Source organism: Pelophylax lessonae, assembly GCF_965119305.1.
Source record: "Pelophylax lessonae genome assembly, chromosome: 8".
Lineage (NCBI taxonomy): Eukaryota > Metazoa > Chordata > Amphibia > Anura > Ranidae > Pelophylax > Pelophylax lessonae.
Window position 1 is genome coordinate 226303192 of NC_138775.1, and position 17576 is coordinate 226320767.

Consider the following 17576-nt stretch of genomic DNA (forward strand, 5'->3'; position numbering starts at 1 on the left):
AAAAAATTGGGGGTTTAGTTCCACTTTAAGAAGGTAATCTATGGCTCCATCACTGTAACAGTCTGCCCAAAACCAAAGGTTTCAGATAAATGCTTCAAAGCTAAATTAACTCACTGATGTCATATCTCTCATATCGAATGAATGCTAATCGCACGCATTCCCCAACCTGCAGAAAAAACGCACGGCTCTTTAGAAGATGGGCAGGGGTGCCATTATTTCTCAGTGCCACACATTGAAACGCAGGGGTGCCATTATGTCTCAGTGCCACACATTGAAATGCAGATCGTTTTCAGGTGCAAGAAACTGCCGCATTTTGAAAAAGGGGTCAGGGACTCGTTCCCCGCATTTTTCAGCAGGTACAGCAGTCTATTGAAATGAACAGGCTGCTGCGCCCACGCAAACACGGCACACAGGATCCGCACAAGAGCGCACCTAGCCATAGCTTTATTTTAACAGCTTTAGTTTGGGCATTGGCGGAAGCTGGGGTCCCAGAGCTGTGGTTCACCTGCAGTCTGCATAAATGAGAAGTAAAATAGTATTGTCAAATAGTTTTTTTTTTTGGTCATACTGCTCTTGTGGGTCACAGGAATGCACTTTTTGCACTCCTGTGACCCAGAAATGGCTGACAGCAGACTAAAGTCCGTTGTCGGCTGATGTCACAGAGCTGCTCCAGGCTCTGGAAGGATCCTGACCATATTTGTTGGGATCCATCCAGCTGGTTGATTGACAGCTGGCTCCGGCTCTCAGCTGAGCCTGTCCCCTCTCCAGGCTGGTGCTCCAGTGAACGCAGAAGGGGCAGAATGGAGACCAGTGACTGACAGTCACCACTCTCTGCTCAAAGCAGACCAACAGCTGAGAAGTCATGTGATTGCACAGTTCTCGGGCTTAGAGCCAGAGGGGGGGAATTTGCAGTATCACACCGATGCTGCAAAATAGAGGGGAGTATAGATTAGGTTTTTTCTCTCCCCTCACACCCTAAACTTTTAACATGCTGGTTGCCACGCACAACTGAAAAATCAGTTTTAAGCAGACTTCGCATCACTGCTGCAAATGGAAAAACATAACTTGGACTATGGACAAAGACTTCCAGAAGAAGTAAGCAGAATTCAGTGGATCAATAATCTATAGTATAGTACTCCCAAATAAAGAGGGAACTATTTGTAATAATCTGCAGCTGCCAATAAATAAAAAAAAAAAATACTGGCAGTAACAAGGTCTGCCAATGTTTAATGCCAGTTTTTAAAGACTATTCCATAAATTAAAAGTTTCTTAATGATCTGGAAAAGGGTTTACCCTGCAAAAGGAGAGCGAACAATTTGTACCACAAGGTTCCTGTAAAGTGTGGCAGTGCCACCATGTGGCCACTGTGCAAACTGTATTGTTGTAAACCGTAAACCAACACCCTCAAGATTTAAAGGTTAGACAACCTTTTAGAGAAATAAAAAGAAAAAATTTTACAAGAGAATAAATTATGAGATAAAGACAAAATTTGCCATTCTTCTTCTCCATACTTTTAAGTCCTGAGCATCACAGGCTTGCGATGTCCCTTGAGTTCTATAAAAATCATATTTAAATGTCCACATCATCCAATCTATGATGTGGTATAGAGTGCTTAATTCTGCCCCTTGGCCTCTTATCCCTCCAGTGTGACAGGCCATAGTCTCTGGGGGGTGCTGTGCTCTGCTGTGTAATGTATTCACACCAGCTCAGTGTTCTTCCAAAGAATCTCGTCTCTTCTAGCCAGGGCTAGGGTTACACATGAGAGAGGGTCATCCGGTCTTCCACCATCACCACATCTGAGCCAAACTGGTCTAAACACTGCTGGACGGTTGATAGAATACCCTGCAGGCGGCGTTCTAGAGCTTCCAAATGAGGTTCAGCGAGTACAGGGAAAAGTGGGTCGTGATTGGTGGCCGAAAGCAAAGCAGAACGTAGGGTGCCATGCTTCAGGTGAGAAAGCCGATTCCAAGTAGAGACACGAATACTGCCACAAGATTAGAAAAAGAAAAATGAAAGAGACAAGTTAAAAAACTCAAAATAAGAAGAGAGAACAGAAAAAAAAATTAAAACTATATGATTAAAAATTTGGGGGGGGAAAAAAAAAAAAAAAAAATCAACTTACATGCAACACTGATACAAGGGTGCAAGAATACTGCGCTCATCTGCTGAGGGGTTCCCGAAACTGAAAGACAGAATAAGGTCATTGGTACCATTGTACAACACTAAAACAAACTTAAAATGAGATTCATAGTAACTTTTTAAGCTTTTCAATGAATTAAACACTGGGGGGAAAGAATCAATATGACTGGTTGCCATCACAAACTTTTCAATTTGAAGATTTCTAAATATACGCAACTGTATTACTTAAACAGCATAACATTATGCCATTCTTACTGATATCATTCAGTGTTCATACTCTTCATTGCAATAGGTTATGATATTTTGTAGCTTATCTTGTTCTGACGAAAAATTCTCAATAAAAATGTATTAAACAAAAAAAAAAAAAAAACATAACATTAAATTGATGGTTGAATCATTGGTGTAACTCAGAGAAGAATTTTATTACATAATCCCATGGCCCTTACGGAATGACACCACGTAACCCTTGCTCATACTTTCAAAGAAACTTCTTACAACCTCACCTCGTGGACTTGGGTCTGAAGAGATAATTAAAAACTTCAGATGCTCGTATGACTGGATCAATGAGCATTACACCTACAGCATGATTACATTAATATGTAACCCAGGGTTGGCAGAAGTGTGTGTAGCTGTTTTTCCATCATAATCACCACTAATATGGTTTGTAGATAACGTATTTCAAAACCCGCAAATGTCATAAAACTACAGGAAACCTCATGGAAGAGTTTACTTTCTTTAATCAGGTATTTTTTTTTATTGCATAGACAGGCACAGAGAACGGTACACATAGAACCTTTTGCTCAAATCTAAAGCATAAACTAATAGTAAATACAAGGAAGGTGCCAATTAGAGGTAGCAGTTAATATTGAAAACAACAAATGCAGCATTCTCCATCCTGTTCATTAGAATTTATTAAAGTGGTTGTAAACCCTTACATATAGCCAGTGAAGTGATGGGTCTCTGGTGATAAACCGATTAAACATCTACATAAGTTATACCTGTTTATCTATAGCCCTCTCTTCTCTACATCCGTTCAAAGTGCTGAATTTTTTACAGCTTGCCTGAGAGTTCCTGAAAAAAAGTGAGCAAGGAGCTAAGGTTACACTCTGCAGAGCTCAGTAAGGAGAGTTCTGAGAGTTGATTGGAGGGGAAAGGATACTTCCCCCCCCCCCCCCACACGAATAGAGCAGAGGCTATCAGATCCCTCCCGTCACCATTTTTTCTCTTGGTGACAGGAGAGCTTGTCAGAAGTGACTCATGCTGATAGAGGAAGGAAGCAGCAGACTGAAATGACACTTAGTGCTGCTCTTAATTGAGACAAGTACACACTGTAGAGGGATATGCTTTGTTCATATTTCATGTCTGAGGTTTACAACCACTTTAAAGCGGTAGTATCCCGCTTTTTTACACTTTTACCTACAGGTAAGCCTATAATAAGGCTTACCTGTAGGTACAATTAATATCTCCTAAACCGGCACGGTTTAGGAGATATTTGCAGTGCATGCAGCCGCTCACGCGAGCGGCGCATGCGCTCTGAAGGTCCGGGGGGACCTTCAGTTTTGCTTGCCGGGAGCTTGCCGGAAAATCACTCCCGCGCACATGCGCGAGAGTGACGTCATCACGGCTCCGGCCAATCACAGTGCCGGAGCCCCCGAACCCGGAAGAGACGCTGAGGGATCATGGCAGCGCCCGCAGCGATTTTTCGGGGGTCCGTGTCGGGACTTCGTTCTAATACATAATGAGCTAGTATGCTATGCATACTAGCTCATTATGCCTTTGTCTTGTAGGTTTTTTTTTTTATTTTTTTTTTGCGTTTTTGGGTTTACAACCGCTTTAACAAATAATTGAGTATAGCATAGGTTTGGTACTTAGGACAGGGTTTGACAAATTTGCCTGAAATCTAGGAGCCAGCTGAAAAAGTTAGGAGCCAGTTTTTTTTTTTTTTTTTTAAACTAACAACCAAGCTTTATTTAATAAAACGGATACTAAAGTTACACATAAATATGACTAGAACCCCACTCTCCTCTATAGCGCAATTGGATGGAAACAGACTGTCTCTTTCCATCCGATGCCATCTGATCCGGTCCACGGGATGGATAGAAAATAGAACCATCCGTCTGTTTTTGGCGGACAGGATCAGATGGCGGCAGATTACTGCTCCATAGAGGAGAATGAAGGGTCTGATCAGGTCTGCCTGAGATACTGACAGGCGGATCTGATCAGACAGCCCATGTGAAAGGGGCATTCAGCTGTGGCATGGCGATGAGGGAAAAAAAAAAAAAAAAAAAAAGAATTTTATATATATATATATATATATATATATATATATATATATATATATATATATGTGTGTGTGTATATATATATATGTCTTTTTTTAATAAGAATTGGAAAAAAAATGTGTTTATTTTTTTTAATAAAAAAGAAAAATTATTTATTTTTTTTACATTTAAAAAATAAATAATAACCACACTCCCTGTCCACTTACCTTTAAGCAAAAGGTAACTGGACAGAGAGATGAAGCCTTAAAAAAAACTTCCCTCTCCTCTCCTCTTTGGAAGGAGATAGGAAGGCATTGAGAGCATGCATTACTCCCGGCCACCACAAGAGGGCACCAGTTCCCCAGCCTCTCTCATCTCACAGAAGAAGGCCGAAAAGCCGGGGCCTCAATTTTTGGACGGCGCGGAAGTCCGTGCACTCGAGGAGGAGGTGAGGGGCGCAAAATGGACAGGACACCTCCTGAAGGGCACCCCAGGCGCCAGGTCGCTAATTCTAGTCGCAAATGCGACCTGGCGCCCAGGGATTGTCGAACCCTGACTTAGGATAACAACAAACGGCCAAAACAAAAACAGAAAAAAAAAATGGAGACGTAAGAAACTTTTTAGCTGTGAATGACCTTCTTACTACCAGTACAAACCTCTTTGGGTAGGTGTATGCTAACAGAGTGAGAATATCAGATGTAACATTAGCAGAATATAAAAAAATGAACCTATGCACTGAATGTTTTTGCACATTTTATTTCTATACATGCCACAAAGTAACCATAGTTCTCAAAAGGATTTCTTTGTAAAGGGGGCCTGCACTGCAGTATTACATATGGTTAAAAGTGGTTTAGGTGGATTAGTAAAAGGATATAAATAACATCCCTAGAGAGATGGTTACTCCAGGGCTGGTCATAGAACTGAAGGCCTGAGCACTTAGTAAATCAGATTAGCAGATTCTAGACTGGCTGACTCTTCCTTTAGCAGGGATCACCTGACCCTTCACTAAAGATGTAGCTAGCACTGAAGGGAGCCTGGAACAGCATTTTCTCCAGGAGAGGCAAGACTTTAAGGCTTTTACACTTTTATCCACCCCACCAAGACTGTTAACATTTTTAGCATCCAAGTACATGTCCACTGTAAAGAAATAAATGGAAAACTATTTATACCTAAACAAACTCACCCATCATAACCACATAATTTCAGAGGAATTCGCCATTGAATAGGAGGCACTGCTACCAAGGAATAAGACGCATTTTCCTAATGCACAAGGGGGGTGGTGATTGTATTCTCCCCCTCCTGTCAGCATACCAGATTGGCTCCCTGTGCTGCTTCTCCCTCCCCTCTACTGACACAGACCCCCCCCCCCCACCCCTAACCCCCTCGTGACTGGCTGTGATTGACTGTCTGACCCAATGAGGAGGAAGAGAGCAGACAGAGCCTCTGCTCTTGTGCACATCGCAGGATCGAGATCAGCCTCAGGTTAAGTATGGGGGGGGGGGGGGGCTGCAGAGGGGGACTGCATACAGAAGCTTTTTTTACCTTTATGCATTAAGGTAAAAAAAAAAAAAGCTTCTGCCATTAGAACCACTTTCAGCTTTAAATGTAACCCTCAAATAGTAAGGAACTTCCTGATCCAGATACATCAGTTTCAGGCTTCGGGAACTATGTGTCTGGAAGTACCCTGTGCTAGAATTTTGACAATAAACCAAGTTAAAAAAAAAAAAAATAAAGGTCCTGAAGCTTGGTCTTGCTTTCATGCTTCAACACAGGGAGTTAATCAACCCATAAGACTGGGGATAAATGGATTTTTGTAAAATCTTACCGTAAAATCCTTTTCTCTTAAGCTCATTGACAGACGTAGTCCTCCTTGATTAATATCAACTCGGGTTATACTGCTCTCTACAGGAGTAGGACTAGACAGGAAAGAAAACGTTCTGGCCACACCCTAGGGGCAGTCCCAGAGGGTATATCCTCTCTCTCTCTGCTACAGCAAATCAGTTATGTCACAAAGCAGTGTTTAGAGAATTTAACCCAACCCAACTCAAAAACAGAGGGGCGGGTACTACGTCTGTCAATGAGCTTAAGAGAAAAGGATTTTACGGTAAGATTTTACAAAAATCCATTTTTCTCTGTCGCTCATTGACAGACGTAGTCCTCCTTGATTAATATCAACTCGGGACGTCCCAAAGCAGTGCCACAAATGAGGGGTGGGAAAATGGAAATCAAAATCCAATCTAGAAGGCCCAACCGGTGCCAACTAGAAGTTTTAAAGGCTCATCAATCACAAGATGAGACTCAACTGAAATTCCAACGGAAAAAAACCCTCGAGGTAGACCACCGGTCTCCTCAAATTGCGGCCTGCAAAACCTTGCGGCCAAATGAGGCATCCGCCGATGCCATCACATCAACTTTATAAAATTTTGTAAAGGTATGCACCGACGACCAGGTAGCCGCCTTGCACACCTGGACCACTGACGCCTGATGGCAGAAGGCCCAGGAAGTACTGAGCGCTCGAGTGGAGTGCGCCTTAACAGGGAACGGAGGATTCCGACCCCTAATAGAATAAGCCTGTACCACCGTCTGTCTAATCCATTTGGAGATAGTCGCGGCAGATGCAGACAACCCCTTTCTGGGGCCATCCGTGATCACAAAAAGTGAATCCGTCTTACGGAACGATTCCGTAGTCTTCAGGTATACCCTGATTGCCCGAACCACATCCAAGGAATGCAACGCACATTCCCGAGGATGATTGGGCTTAGGACACAAGGAAGGTAGCACAATATCTTCATTCAGATGAAAATCTGAAAACACCTTAGGAAGAAAGGATGGCTTCGGATGAAGAACTACCTTATCCCTATGAACCACTAGATATGGGGAATGGCATGATAATGCAGCCAGTTCTGACACCCTGCGTGCAGAAGAAGGCCACCTTTTGGGATAATGTAAGCAAGGGAATCTCCCTGATATTTTCAAAGGGAGGTTTCTGAAGAACCGACAACACCAAATTAAGATGCCAGGATGGTAAGGGCGCGCGCACTGGCGGAGCCAAGTGCTGCACCCCCTGGATGAAATTCCGCACCAAGGAATGAGTAGCCAGAGGCTTCTGGAAGAAGATTGCTAACGCTGAAACCTGACCCTTGATAGTGCTCAAGGATAGTTTCTGCTCAAACCCCTTTTGCAGAAAAAGCCAAGATTCGGGTCACCGAATAGGTACGTGGGGGAAAAATCCAACGATTCACACCACGCAATATAAGCCTCCCATGTGCGATAATAGACTTTGCTGGAAGTTGCTTTCCTTGCTTTAATTAGAGTAGGAATAACTGAAGCTGACAACCCTCTGTCCTTCAGTACCTGGGTCTCAATGGCCAGGCCATTAAAACCAGCGACTGTGAAGCACGATGGAAGATCGGTCCTTGAGACCGCAGATCCTCCCTGAGAGGAAGTCTCCAAGGAGCGTCCGCGACTAGCCTGTCCAAGTCGGCGTACCCGGCTTGACGAGGCAAGCCCGGAATTTCCAGGATAACTGGAGTTCCCTCCACCTCTATCCTGCGGAGAAATCTCAGCAGCAACTTGAGAGGGGGGGGGGGGGGGAAGACATATAGTAGCTGATACTGCCTTTACGGGCCGTTCAGCGCGTCTGCTGCGTCCGCTAGAGGATCGCAGGCCTGCGTTACCAACCTCCGTGCCTTCCTGTCGATATGCCAACAGATCCACCTCCACGATGGTCTAATGAAGACACAGATGGTGAAATCCTTGGTGATTGACCTAAGTCATCACCATGATATTGTCCGACTGGATCCGAACCGGGCTGCCCTAGAGCTGCTTGGTCCAGGCAATCCGACAAAGTCTGATCGCTCTCGGTTCCCACACATTTATCAGAAACCTGATTTCTATCAGAAGTGATGACTTCTCCTGGTTGAGCATTAGAGACCGAAGTCACCAGACCAGAGGCTCCTTGGTCCGCTCGCTCAACCGGATCCGATTCCTGGAGGGAACAGAATGATCTTTGGAAAATGTAAAGAAAATGATCTGCTCAGGGAACGGGAACTACCGCTCCCTGTAGCATATAAATGTTGGAAGGGAAGAATCGCACCAGTAGCAGTGATCGACACTCGATCTTGTATCCTGATCGTATGATCTCCTGAACCCTTTAGACCGGGATTCAGGAAAGACCTGGATCTGAACCCCCGTGAAGACGTCCCCCCACCCCTGAGCTGGGTGGGGGCGCACCTTCAGGCTGTATTAGCCTTATCTTCAGGTTTGGCTGAGTCAGCCCTTTGTTTACCCGACCAGCGCTTTTTGAACCCTCCTAAAGGAGCTTTGCCCTTCCCGCTCGCCCCAGCGGAGCAAACAAACCTTTTATGAGCGGAAAAGAAAGGTCCACGCCTGTTACGAGGTCCTTTAGCTTTAGCAGCCTGCGGCAAAAAAGTGCTCTTGCCCCCAGTGACATCCTTTATGATCTCATCTAGGGTGGCCCCAAATAGGCGATCCCCCTGAAAAGGGAGATTCGCCAAAGCTTTCTTGGAACCTTGATCCGCCGACCAACATTTTAACCACAGCACACGCCTGAGGACTACCACTATGACAGGTAGGATACCTCTATACCTCAATAGTAATGCCTTTTAGTAGTCTGCCACTGACTTCAGTCACCCTTACAGTCATATAGTGACTTTAGATAGTCAGCTCCCAAAACAAGCCTCCTGGTTTCTTATTCACAAAATCACACTCAAATTGGGGGATCTGTGACCTGTTATAGAATAAAGGGGGGCCCCAGAACCTGAGTGTCCGACCATCCCAGAGAGGGGCCCGCATCCACCAACAAACCCGACAGGGGGAGAGGGGGAACATTTTACTCACCATACCGGAACCAGGCGGGCGCCAACTTCTGACAGAACCCCTCTCCACCGGGGTGGGGGGGCTGTCGACCAATACGGACGCCGTGACTCTGCTGGTCATTGGCGTCCAGGCGAGACGTTTACCTCGCAGGGTCAGTCCCCGTCCAGTGGGACTATGTCGCGGCCGACCCAGCGCGGAGCTATGGCCTGCACGCGCTCGTAGGCTGAACTGGGGTGACCACTGGATCTCAACATCCAGCCCGTCGCCCAGTTTCAGCGTGCTTGCTTGAAGATCTCACAGGAACACTGGAGAAGAAAAGCTGCCTAAAAAAGTATTTCTAAAAAATCCTGCCAGGACCGAAGATCCTAGCAAGGAATCTAGGTCCTTACTCCTAACGATAGAGAGATAGAGAGAGAGAGGATATACCCTCTGGGACTGCCCCTAAGGTGTGGCCAGAACGTTTTCTTTCCTGTCTAGTCCTACTCCTGTAGAGGGCAGTATAACCCGAGTTAATATTAATCAAGGAGGACTACGTCTGTCAATGAGCGACAGAGAAATCTAAATCGTTCAAAACTATTACTGTAGGGAATGCACCAGAACGCACTGGCCCTGGGTTTTCTTTTTTAAAGTTTGAAAAGGCCTATGCCACCTACAGCTCCTAAAAGCCTATATGTGTGTGCGAGAGGCTATAGAATAACATGGAGGGGCATTTTTAAGCTGCAAAAAAAAAAAAAAAGAAAAAAAAAACCTCTGGTGCTCCTAAAAGCAGCTGTAGAACACCCTGTGTGCATGAGGCCTAAAAGGTGGAAAAAATTCTGAAATTATTTCTCTTTGTCTCATTTTTTTTTTACATAACAGAAACCTGACATTTTAACAGGGGTGTGTAGACTTTTTATATCTACTGTATATATATAGCAAAGGTTGTAAAACGCAAGAAAAATGTACAGCTTGCCAGGAGGTGAATGCACACTAACCTCTTAGCATTGTCCAGCAATATGAGCATGCTAGCGCCCTCGTCATCCTGGAAGCTCTCATAGTGATGGCGATCTGCATTTCCAATTAGGTAGTCAAAGATAGCTGTATCAATAATGTCGAGAAGCCGGGGACCAGCATCGTAAGGTGGAGTCTTCTTCACCGCATCACAATAGCTTTCATCATATTCCCATCTGATAGGAACACTTATATCAGCAACTGAAGGCATCAGGAGAAGATAAAGAGACACTTACTAAACTCAAAACCTTACCTTGCCAGCTTGCCCTCACGATATGTCCTGCCCCAGGGATGTCTGTGCTTCTGAAGGGGCCACACGTCAGGAAGCCAAAGCGTGACCGAGCCTTCCATCACTTCCTTGTCTGCACAGGCAGGCTCAGTCTCACGGCAGTAGTAACACTTCCCATAGAAACAGGTGTTATTTCCTATAGGGAGCAGATAACCCAGTTAAACCAAACCAGATTTAGGCAAGCCTGCAAGTGGGCATTATTTTTCAAGACAGATCCACGTGACTCGTTAGGATTTATAACATATATATAAAACTCTACAAAGAAGCAATGCATTTAGGTCACCTTAACCTCTTCTGCCTGGTAAATGGACAATGAAAGTATAGCACCAGACCCATGAAGGCATCTGTTTTCTCAGCTCCTGTAAGCAAGCTGCTATTGCCAGCATTATTTAGCAGAGTCCTGACATTCTGACACCTGACAAAACAGCTAAAACGATGCTGCAGCATGTGGAACTATGTATGAGTTACAGGGCAAGCTGGAAATACTTAAAGGTTATAAAATGTACTGTAAATATTTCAAATGGCTCACATCCTATTAGCTAGGCTAATAATGATATGCTGTAACAAAATGAGGAGAGATAGGAAGAAGCTATATGCAGTCTATAGAGAGACAATTCGCACCAAGGAAAGGCAATATAATGTGTTATCCTGGAGAGAGCTGCAGTAGGGTCACATTCCATGCAGCCTGTTCATTCTAAAGTTGACTAGTGCTTAGTGGGTATCTGTCCTGCCCATTATTTTTCTACCCCCGTCTTGGCACTGTAGCAGACAGTGTCAGGAGAATTATAACTCCATAGAGGGGTGGGTGCTTTGTCCATCAATGAACATCAGAGAAATGGGTTTTACGGTAAGTCAAACATCCCATTTTCTCTTTCGTTCATTGACGGACAGAGCTCCTGATATTCATAACCATTGGGATGTCCCAAAGCAGTGTTAAACATGAGGGGTGGGAGTTCAGACACCCTGCACGCAGAGGTGATAGCCACAAAAAAGGCCACCTTCTGGGACAGTATATGCAGGGGAATCTCCTGAATATTTTAAAAGGGAGGCTTCTGAAGACCTGAAAGCACCAAATTAAGATCCCAAGGCGGACACGGAGCCCACACTAGAGGAACCAAATGTCGGACACCCTAAAGAAAGGTACGCACTAGGGAGTGTGTGGCCAAAGGTCTTGGAAGAAGACCGCCAAAGCCGACACCTGGCCCTTGATAGTACTCAAGGCCAATTTCTGTTCAAACCCGTTGAAGGAAGGTCAAGATCTGACCCACCGAGAAGGAGCGAGGAAGAACCCCAAGAGACTCACACTCTACAATGTACGTTTTCCACGTACGATGTTAGATCTTCCTAGAGGTATATTTCCTAGCTTTCAACAGTGTAGGAATTCCCGAATCGGATAAACCCCTATCCTTCAGAACCTGGCGTTCAACAGCCAAGCCTTCAAAGCCAACAAATAAAGCAGGATTGAAGATTGGTCTTTGGGACAGCAGATTCTCCGAGAGGAAGCTGCCAAAGAACGTCGGCAACCAGCCGCACCAGATCAGCGTACCAAGGCCGGCAAGGCCAGTCCAGAGCCACTAAGATGACCGGAATCCTATATGCCTCTATCCTGCATAGAAGTCTTGGCAGAAGCTTGAGAGGAGGGAAAGCAAAAATCAGACGATACTGACCCCACGGGGCCACCAGCTTGTCTCTATGGCGTCCGCCAGAGGATCCCTTGATCGAGTCACAAACCTCTGCACCTGCCTAAAGAAGGGGTCCTGCATGACCCCGAAATGTTGCACCCATCTTAATGTGATCCTTTTGCATTAAAAAGTTTCCTCGGACTGCTGTGATTGATCCTTGGTGTGCTGGTGAATAGTTTTGTATCCATGATTGAGCCAGTGTCCAGCTGGTGATCGCTGCAGCACCCACAACTGATGTGCCTATATCCAGGAAGGGTGCGATGGGAATATGAATTATTCTAAACCTCTGAACCTTTCTGTTGAGCCGAGATGCAAACAGATCCCCCTTGGGGGTGCCCCACCGGAGACAGCTGATGAAACACCTCCGGATGAAGGGACCACTCCCTGTGGTCCAACGCCTGCCGACTGAGGTAATCCGCCTGCCAATTTTCCACCCCGGGAATGTGTACGGCAGAGAGGGTGGTAATGAACCGTTCTGCCCACCCTAGAATGCCTGCTGCCTCCAGAGTCACCAGGACACATCTTGTGCCCCCTTGGTGAATTACATAAGCCACAGCAGTGGCATTGTCCGATTGAATACGCACTGGACAACCCTGAAGACGATCCAGACATAGTCTGATCGCTCAGAGTTCCAAGACATGGATCGGGAGTCTAGACTCTTCGAGGGTCCAGATCCCCTGAGAAGAATGCTTGCAGAGGATGCCTCCCAAACCGGACAGGCTGGTATCCGTGGTGACCACTATCCAATGCAACGGGAAGAACGAATTTCCCGGCCGAAGCACCGGAGAACGAAGCCACCATATCAGGGACTTCTTTGTGCCCCGATTCAGCCGGATCCAACAGTCCAGAAACGGTCTTGTCCCATTTGGTCAGAATTTCCCTTGCAAAGACCTCGTATAGAACTGTGCAAACGGAACTGCCTCAAAAAAAGGTAGACACCATCAGGCCCAGCACCCGCATGAAAGTCCGGAGGGATGACCATTTGTTGGACAGCAGGAGGCGAATTGCAGCCTGCAATTTTTGGAGTTTGTCCAGAGGAAGGAGTACTATGGCTAAGGCCAAGTCCAGAGTCAGGCCCAGATAATCCAGCTTTGTGGACGGAACCAAAGCAGACTTCTGAAAATTCAGATACCAGCCGAACTCCCAGAGTTCCTATTGTGATCTCCAGGTTCTCCACCAGAGCAGAGTAAGACTCAGCTCGCAGAAGGAGATCATCCAAGTAGCCCAGTACCACGATCCCCCGTTGGCATAGCAAAGCTAGCACTGGGATTAACACTTTTGTGAAGACCCAAAGAGCAGATGCGAGACCAAGGGGCAACGCCACAAACTGATATTGCCCCTCTCCCACAGCAAAGCGGAGGAAAAAACGCTGGTGACTGGCACATATTGGAATGTGAAGGTAGGCGTCCTTGATATCGATAGAGGCACGGAAATTCCCCTGACGCACGGATGCCACCACTGTTCGAATGGACATCATTCTGAACCCGCACAAAGCAGTTTAGCGCCTTGAGGTCCAGGATTGTACACACTTTGCCTTCCTTCCTGGGAACTGTGAACAGGTTTGAGTAAAAACCCTGAAACTTTTCCGAGGTTAGAACCCGGGATAATCAGCCCTTGAAGAAACAGGGCTTGTACTGCCCCAAAACAGGCCGGACAGGCGCAAGTTGGAAGGAAAAAACCTTGCCGGGGGACAAGAGCAAAACTAGATCTTGTAGCCAAGACTGAATGACTTCCCAGGTGCAAGACAAGTCATTCCACAAAGTTAAAGGGTCCGGAAACCAGCAAAGACGTCCCCCCACCCCTGATACGGAGCCTTGTCCCTGGGTCTGGAGAGGCCTGATCTTGGCTTGCCAGACCAGGTTCATTTGGATTCTCCAGAAGAGGCCCTGAAAGGCTTCGAGCCCTTGTCAGTCAACCCTGAGAGACAAAAAAAAAAAAAAAAAAAAGAAGAAGGAAGATCAGTCCAGGCCTTTTTTGAAGTATGATCTGAAAACCAGCACTTGAGCCAAAAAACACACCCTGAAGGACCACCGCCAAAACAGAGGCGAGCCACCAGGGGAGCTGCATCCAAAGAGGCATCACAGATAAACTGCAGCCCCTGGACCAGCTGGTCAGCCAGCTCGGCAAAGGCAGGGGGGAGCTGTTCCCCCTCCAGGTCCCGGTGTAGGAGCTTAGCCCACTCGGTCAGAGTTTGAAACACTAGGGCAATGGTGAATACCGGCCTCATTGCCAAACCAGCCAGAGTGTACATAGTGCGGGCCTTCGACTTCCGGTCAGCCGGATCCTTAAAGGCCAGGGACTCTTCAACCGGACTCATGGTTGCCTTGTTTAATCTGGAAACCGGAGGGTTCACCAACCGGTAACAGAGTCCACTTATTAAGGAGGGACTCCTCAGAGGGGTAACACCTAGTAAAGTGCTTAGGGACCCCACGGGGACGCTTTGGTCGTCCACACTCTTTAGCGACAATTCTGTCAAAATAGGCAGGGAAAGGAAACACCTTTGCCGCTTTGGATGGCTTGTGAATGTCAAAGGGCACCTGCACCGCCGTCGCAGCTTTAGCTGTGGTCGCCATCTACAGGGTTTCACGCACAGATACAATCAGTGCATCCACCAGTGCCTTTTTGTGCGCGGCCACAGACGTGGAAGAATCCTCACTATGAGAGGAATCCAGGCATGTGGTTGCAGACCCAGCAGGTGACCCATGTCCGCAGCGGCTGAAACAGATTCAGGATCTGAGGAGACAGGGGAAGGAGGGGGGCGCTTTTTGCTATCCCGGCGCCCGCAAGCCACATCCACCTGGGACACAAGGGACTCCAGGACCACGGTCAGTGCATGGATGGATGGTTGGGACCCAGAGGGCCCCGCAGACTCAGAGGAGGATCAGGTGGGGAAATGTGCTCCAAAGACTCCATGAGTCACCAGAGGGACCCCACAAAAAGTGTAAAACACCCCCACTGCGCTGGCAGCACCACCCGATCACCAGGCACAAAGCAACAAACGATCCTCAGCAGAGAGGGAGAGGACCCCATCAGACTCACCACCCACAGAAAAAGGCACCTGCAGCTACCAGGACAATCTGCACTACGTGAGCAGCGATCAGGAAGTAAAATGATCCAGGAGTCAGCACCAGGGGATGAGGAGGGGCTCCAACTGCCAAAATCGCTGCCCACAGGGTTCCACTGTCATAGCCACTGCTATTTCCAATGGGAAACCACAACAAAAATACCAGTTACGTTAGAGCCCCCCCCAGTAAAATGGCCAGACCACCAAAATAGCCCAAGCGTGGAGGGGGCAGGATGGAGGTACTAGGCAAGTTGGGGGGGGGGTGCCTGTGGGATGGAGGGGAACTCTGAGGTCCGACCGTCCCAAGGAGGGGCCCACCCCCAAAACACTCCAGGGGGGAAAGGGAGGGACAGCTACTCACCATACCAGGAACCAGACGGGCACCGCTCCAGACAGAACCCTTCTCCATTTAAATTGGGGCGGGGGGGGGGGGGGGTCGGCCAGGAGGAACACTGTGACTCGAGCTGAGGCCCGGTCGTATGCGACCTCGCAAGGCGTTTAAATAGCCAGACTGAGGTGACCACTAGATCTAGATTATTTATCCCATCACCCAGTGCGGCAGTTGATTTTAGATCTCACAGAAGAAAAAAAAAAAAACAAACATTCTACCTAAAAGACCAAAGATCCAATCAAGGAAATAGGTCCTTACTCCTGACTAGGCAGAAGAAAAAAAAAATGAGTGGCTATAGCAGAGAGTGGGAGTATACCCCCTGGGACTGCCCATTAGTGTAGCCAGAATTATTTTCGGTTTAGTGTCCTACTCCTGTAGGGGGGGTGGGGGGGGTATGACAATGTTTATGAACATCAGGAGCTGTGTCCGTCAAACTAGCAATATATGGCAATCAATGCATTTATGGCAAGAAGTGATTCACACCAAGGAAACAGTTACCCTACAATCAGATTACATGCAGCTTGTTCACTCAGTCTTGTGCACTTTAGTGAAAAGTAAACATGCACCTGTAGGTGCGCACGTACACATTAGTCCTGTATGCTCCTTACTTGCTACAATTCAACATTCCTTTAAACTGGCACTCACCTTGCTTTAGAAATGTGCTAAGCAGCTGTTCAGTAGCTACTGGTTTAATCTCTGTGATAAGGTTTACATATCGGCCAATCACCAAAGGCGCTCGTCTGAAGCCAAGGATCCTGGAAGAGAGGGCACTAGTCAGTCTCATGCCACAGAAGGAAGCTGTGAGATACTATGACATATAATTCTGAAATCAGAATACACACCTATCTAAGTGAAAAGCAGCCACCTCGGCATTGTGACGGTCGTATCCAGCATAGGGCTCTCCTTCCACTACATGATCCCGGCTGTATCTGTAACAACATATGTGCATCAGTATGGAAAAAAAAAAAAAAAAACCCTGAAACAAGCTCTGCTCCCCACAGACAGAAGTATAAAAGAAATGCTTCCTCCAGGTGGTTATTTCCACCCACAAGTGGCTCCAATTATACCATAATCGCACTAATGTCTATGCTACACAGTGTCATCTTAGACAAAATATTTTTTACCTGGCATTAATACAATGCTTTGTTTACTCATACTGTGCTTAATTATTTGGAAGCAGACAAAACCTGTATAAAGCAAAGTCTACACAGAAACTCCCGTGACTTGGAGACGGCTGTGTAATTAGCTTAGCTACTAATATGATCGGTAAGATTCATCTGGTTCAGAAATTAAGTGAGGAGGTGTTACAGGATGAAGCCACCAATAGAGAGCTCAAAGGCTTTGCCGCTGTCAATTTTCTTTCCTAATACCTTTTGTTAAAGAATCCTCCATTAAAAATATTAAAAAGAAAAAAAAAAAAAACACACACAGGTGGCCCTCCACATGCATACCTGCACATATGAAATTAAAACAGAAAAATGCGAGCACCAAGCATTTTCAAGCACATGCCTACACAACAATTGAAATGTCAATAACATTTTTGATTCAGGTATTCAAATTGGTTTTTGCAAAAAGGAGTGGATCTTCCTTAACCACTTCTGGACAGGAAGGTTTTACCCCCTTAATGACCAGGCCATTTTTTGTGATATGGCAGTGTGTTACTTTAACTGACAATTGCGCGGTCGTGCAACACTGTTCCCAAATAAAATGGATTTCATAGTTACATAGTTAGTGAGGTTGAAAAAAGACATCAGTCTATCCAGTTCAACCTATGATGTGTGTGTGTTTGGTTTTAACCGTACATTGTATACCCCTGTATGTTGTGGTCTTTAACCACTTGACCACCGGAGGATTTTGCTGTCTTTTGTCCAGGCCACTTTTTGCGATTCGGCGCTGTGTGATTTTAACTGACAATTGCGCG

The 17576-nt window shown here is 46.2% G+C and overlaps 1 protein-coding gene across 1 annotated transcript in view; it reads right to left on the reverse strand.

Annotated features, from left to right (window-relative positions):
- Nucleotides 1-1155: 1155 nt before the first annotated feature.
- FAM20B (FAM20B glycosaminoglycan xylosylkinase) overlaps nucleotides 1156-17576 on the reverse strand; it is a 36024-nt gene continuing 19603 nt past the window's right edge. The window contains exons 3-8 of the mRNA XM_082266620.1: nucleotides 16498-16584; nucleotides 16301-16410; nucleotides 10483-10654; nucleotides 10214-10405; nucleotides 2123-2182; nucleotides 1156-1984 (exon numbers count right to left, since the gene is read on the reverse strand). Of these exons, the coding sequence (XP_082122746.1) occupies nucleotides 1753-1984; nucleotides 2123-2182; nucleotides 10214-10405; nucleotides 10483-10654; nucleotides 16301-16410; nucleotides 16498-16584 (853 nt within the window). The 3' untranslated portion in view covers nucleotides 1156-1752. The remainder of the gene's footprint in view (nucleotides 1985-2122; nucleotides 2183-10213; nucleotides 10406-10482; nucleotides 10655-16300; nucleotides 16411-16497; nucleotides 16585-17576) is intronic.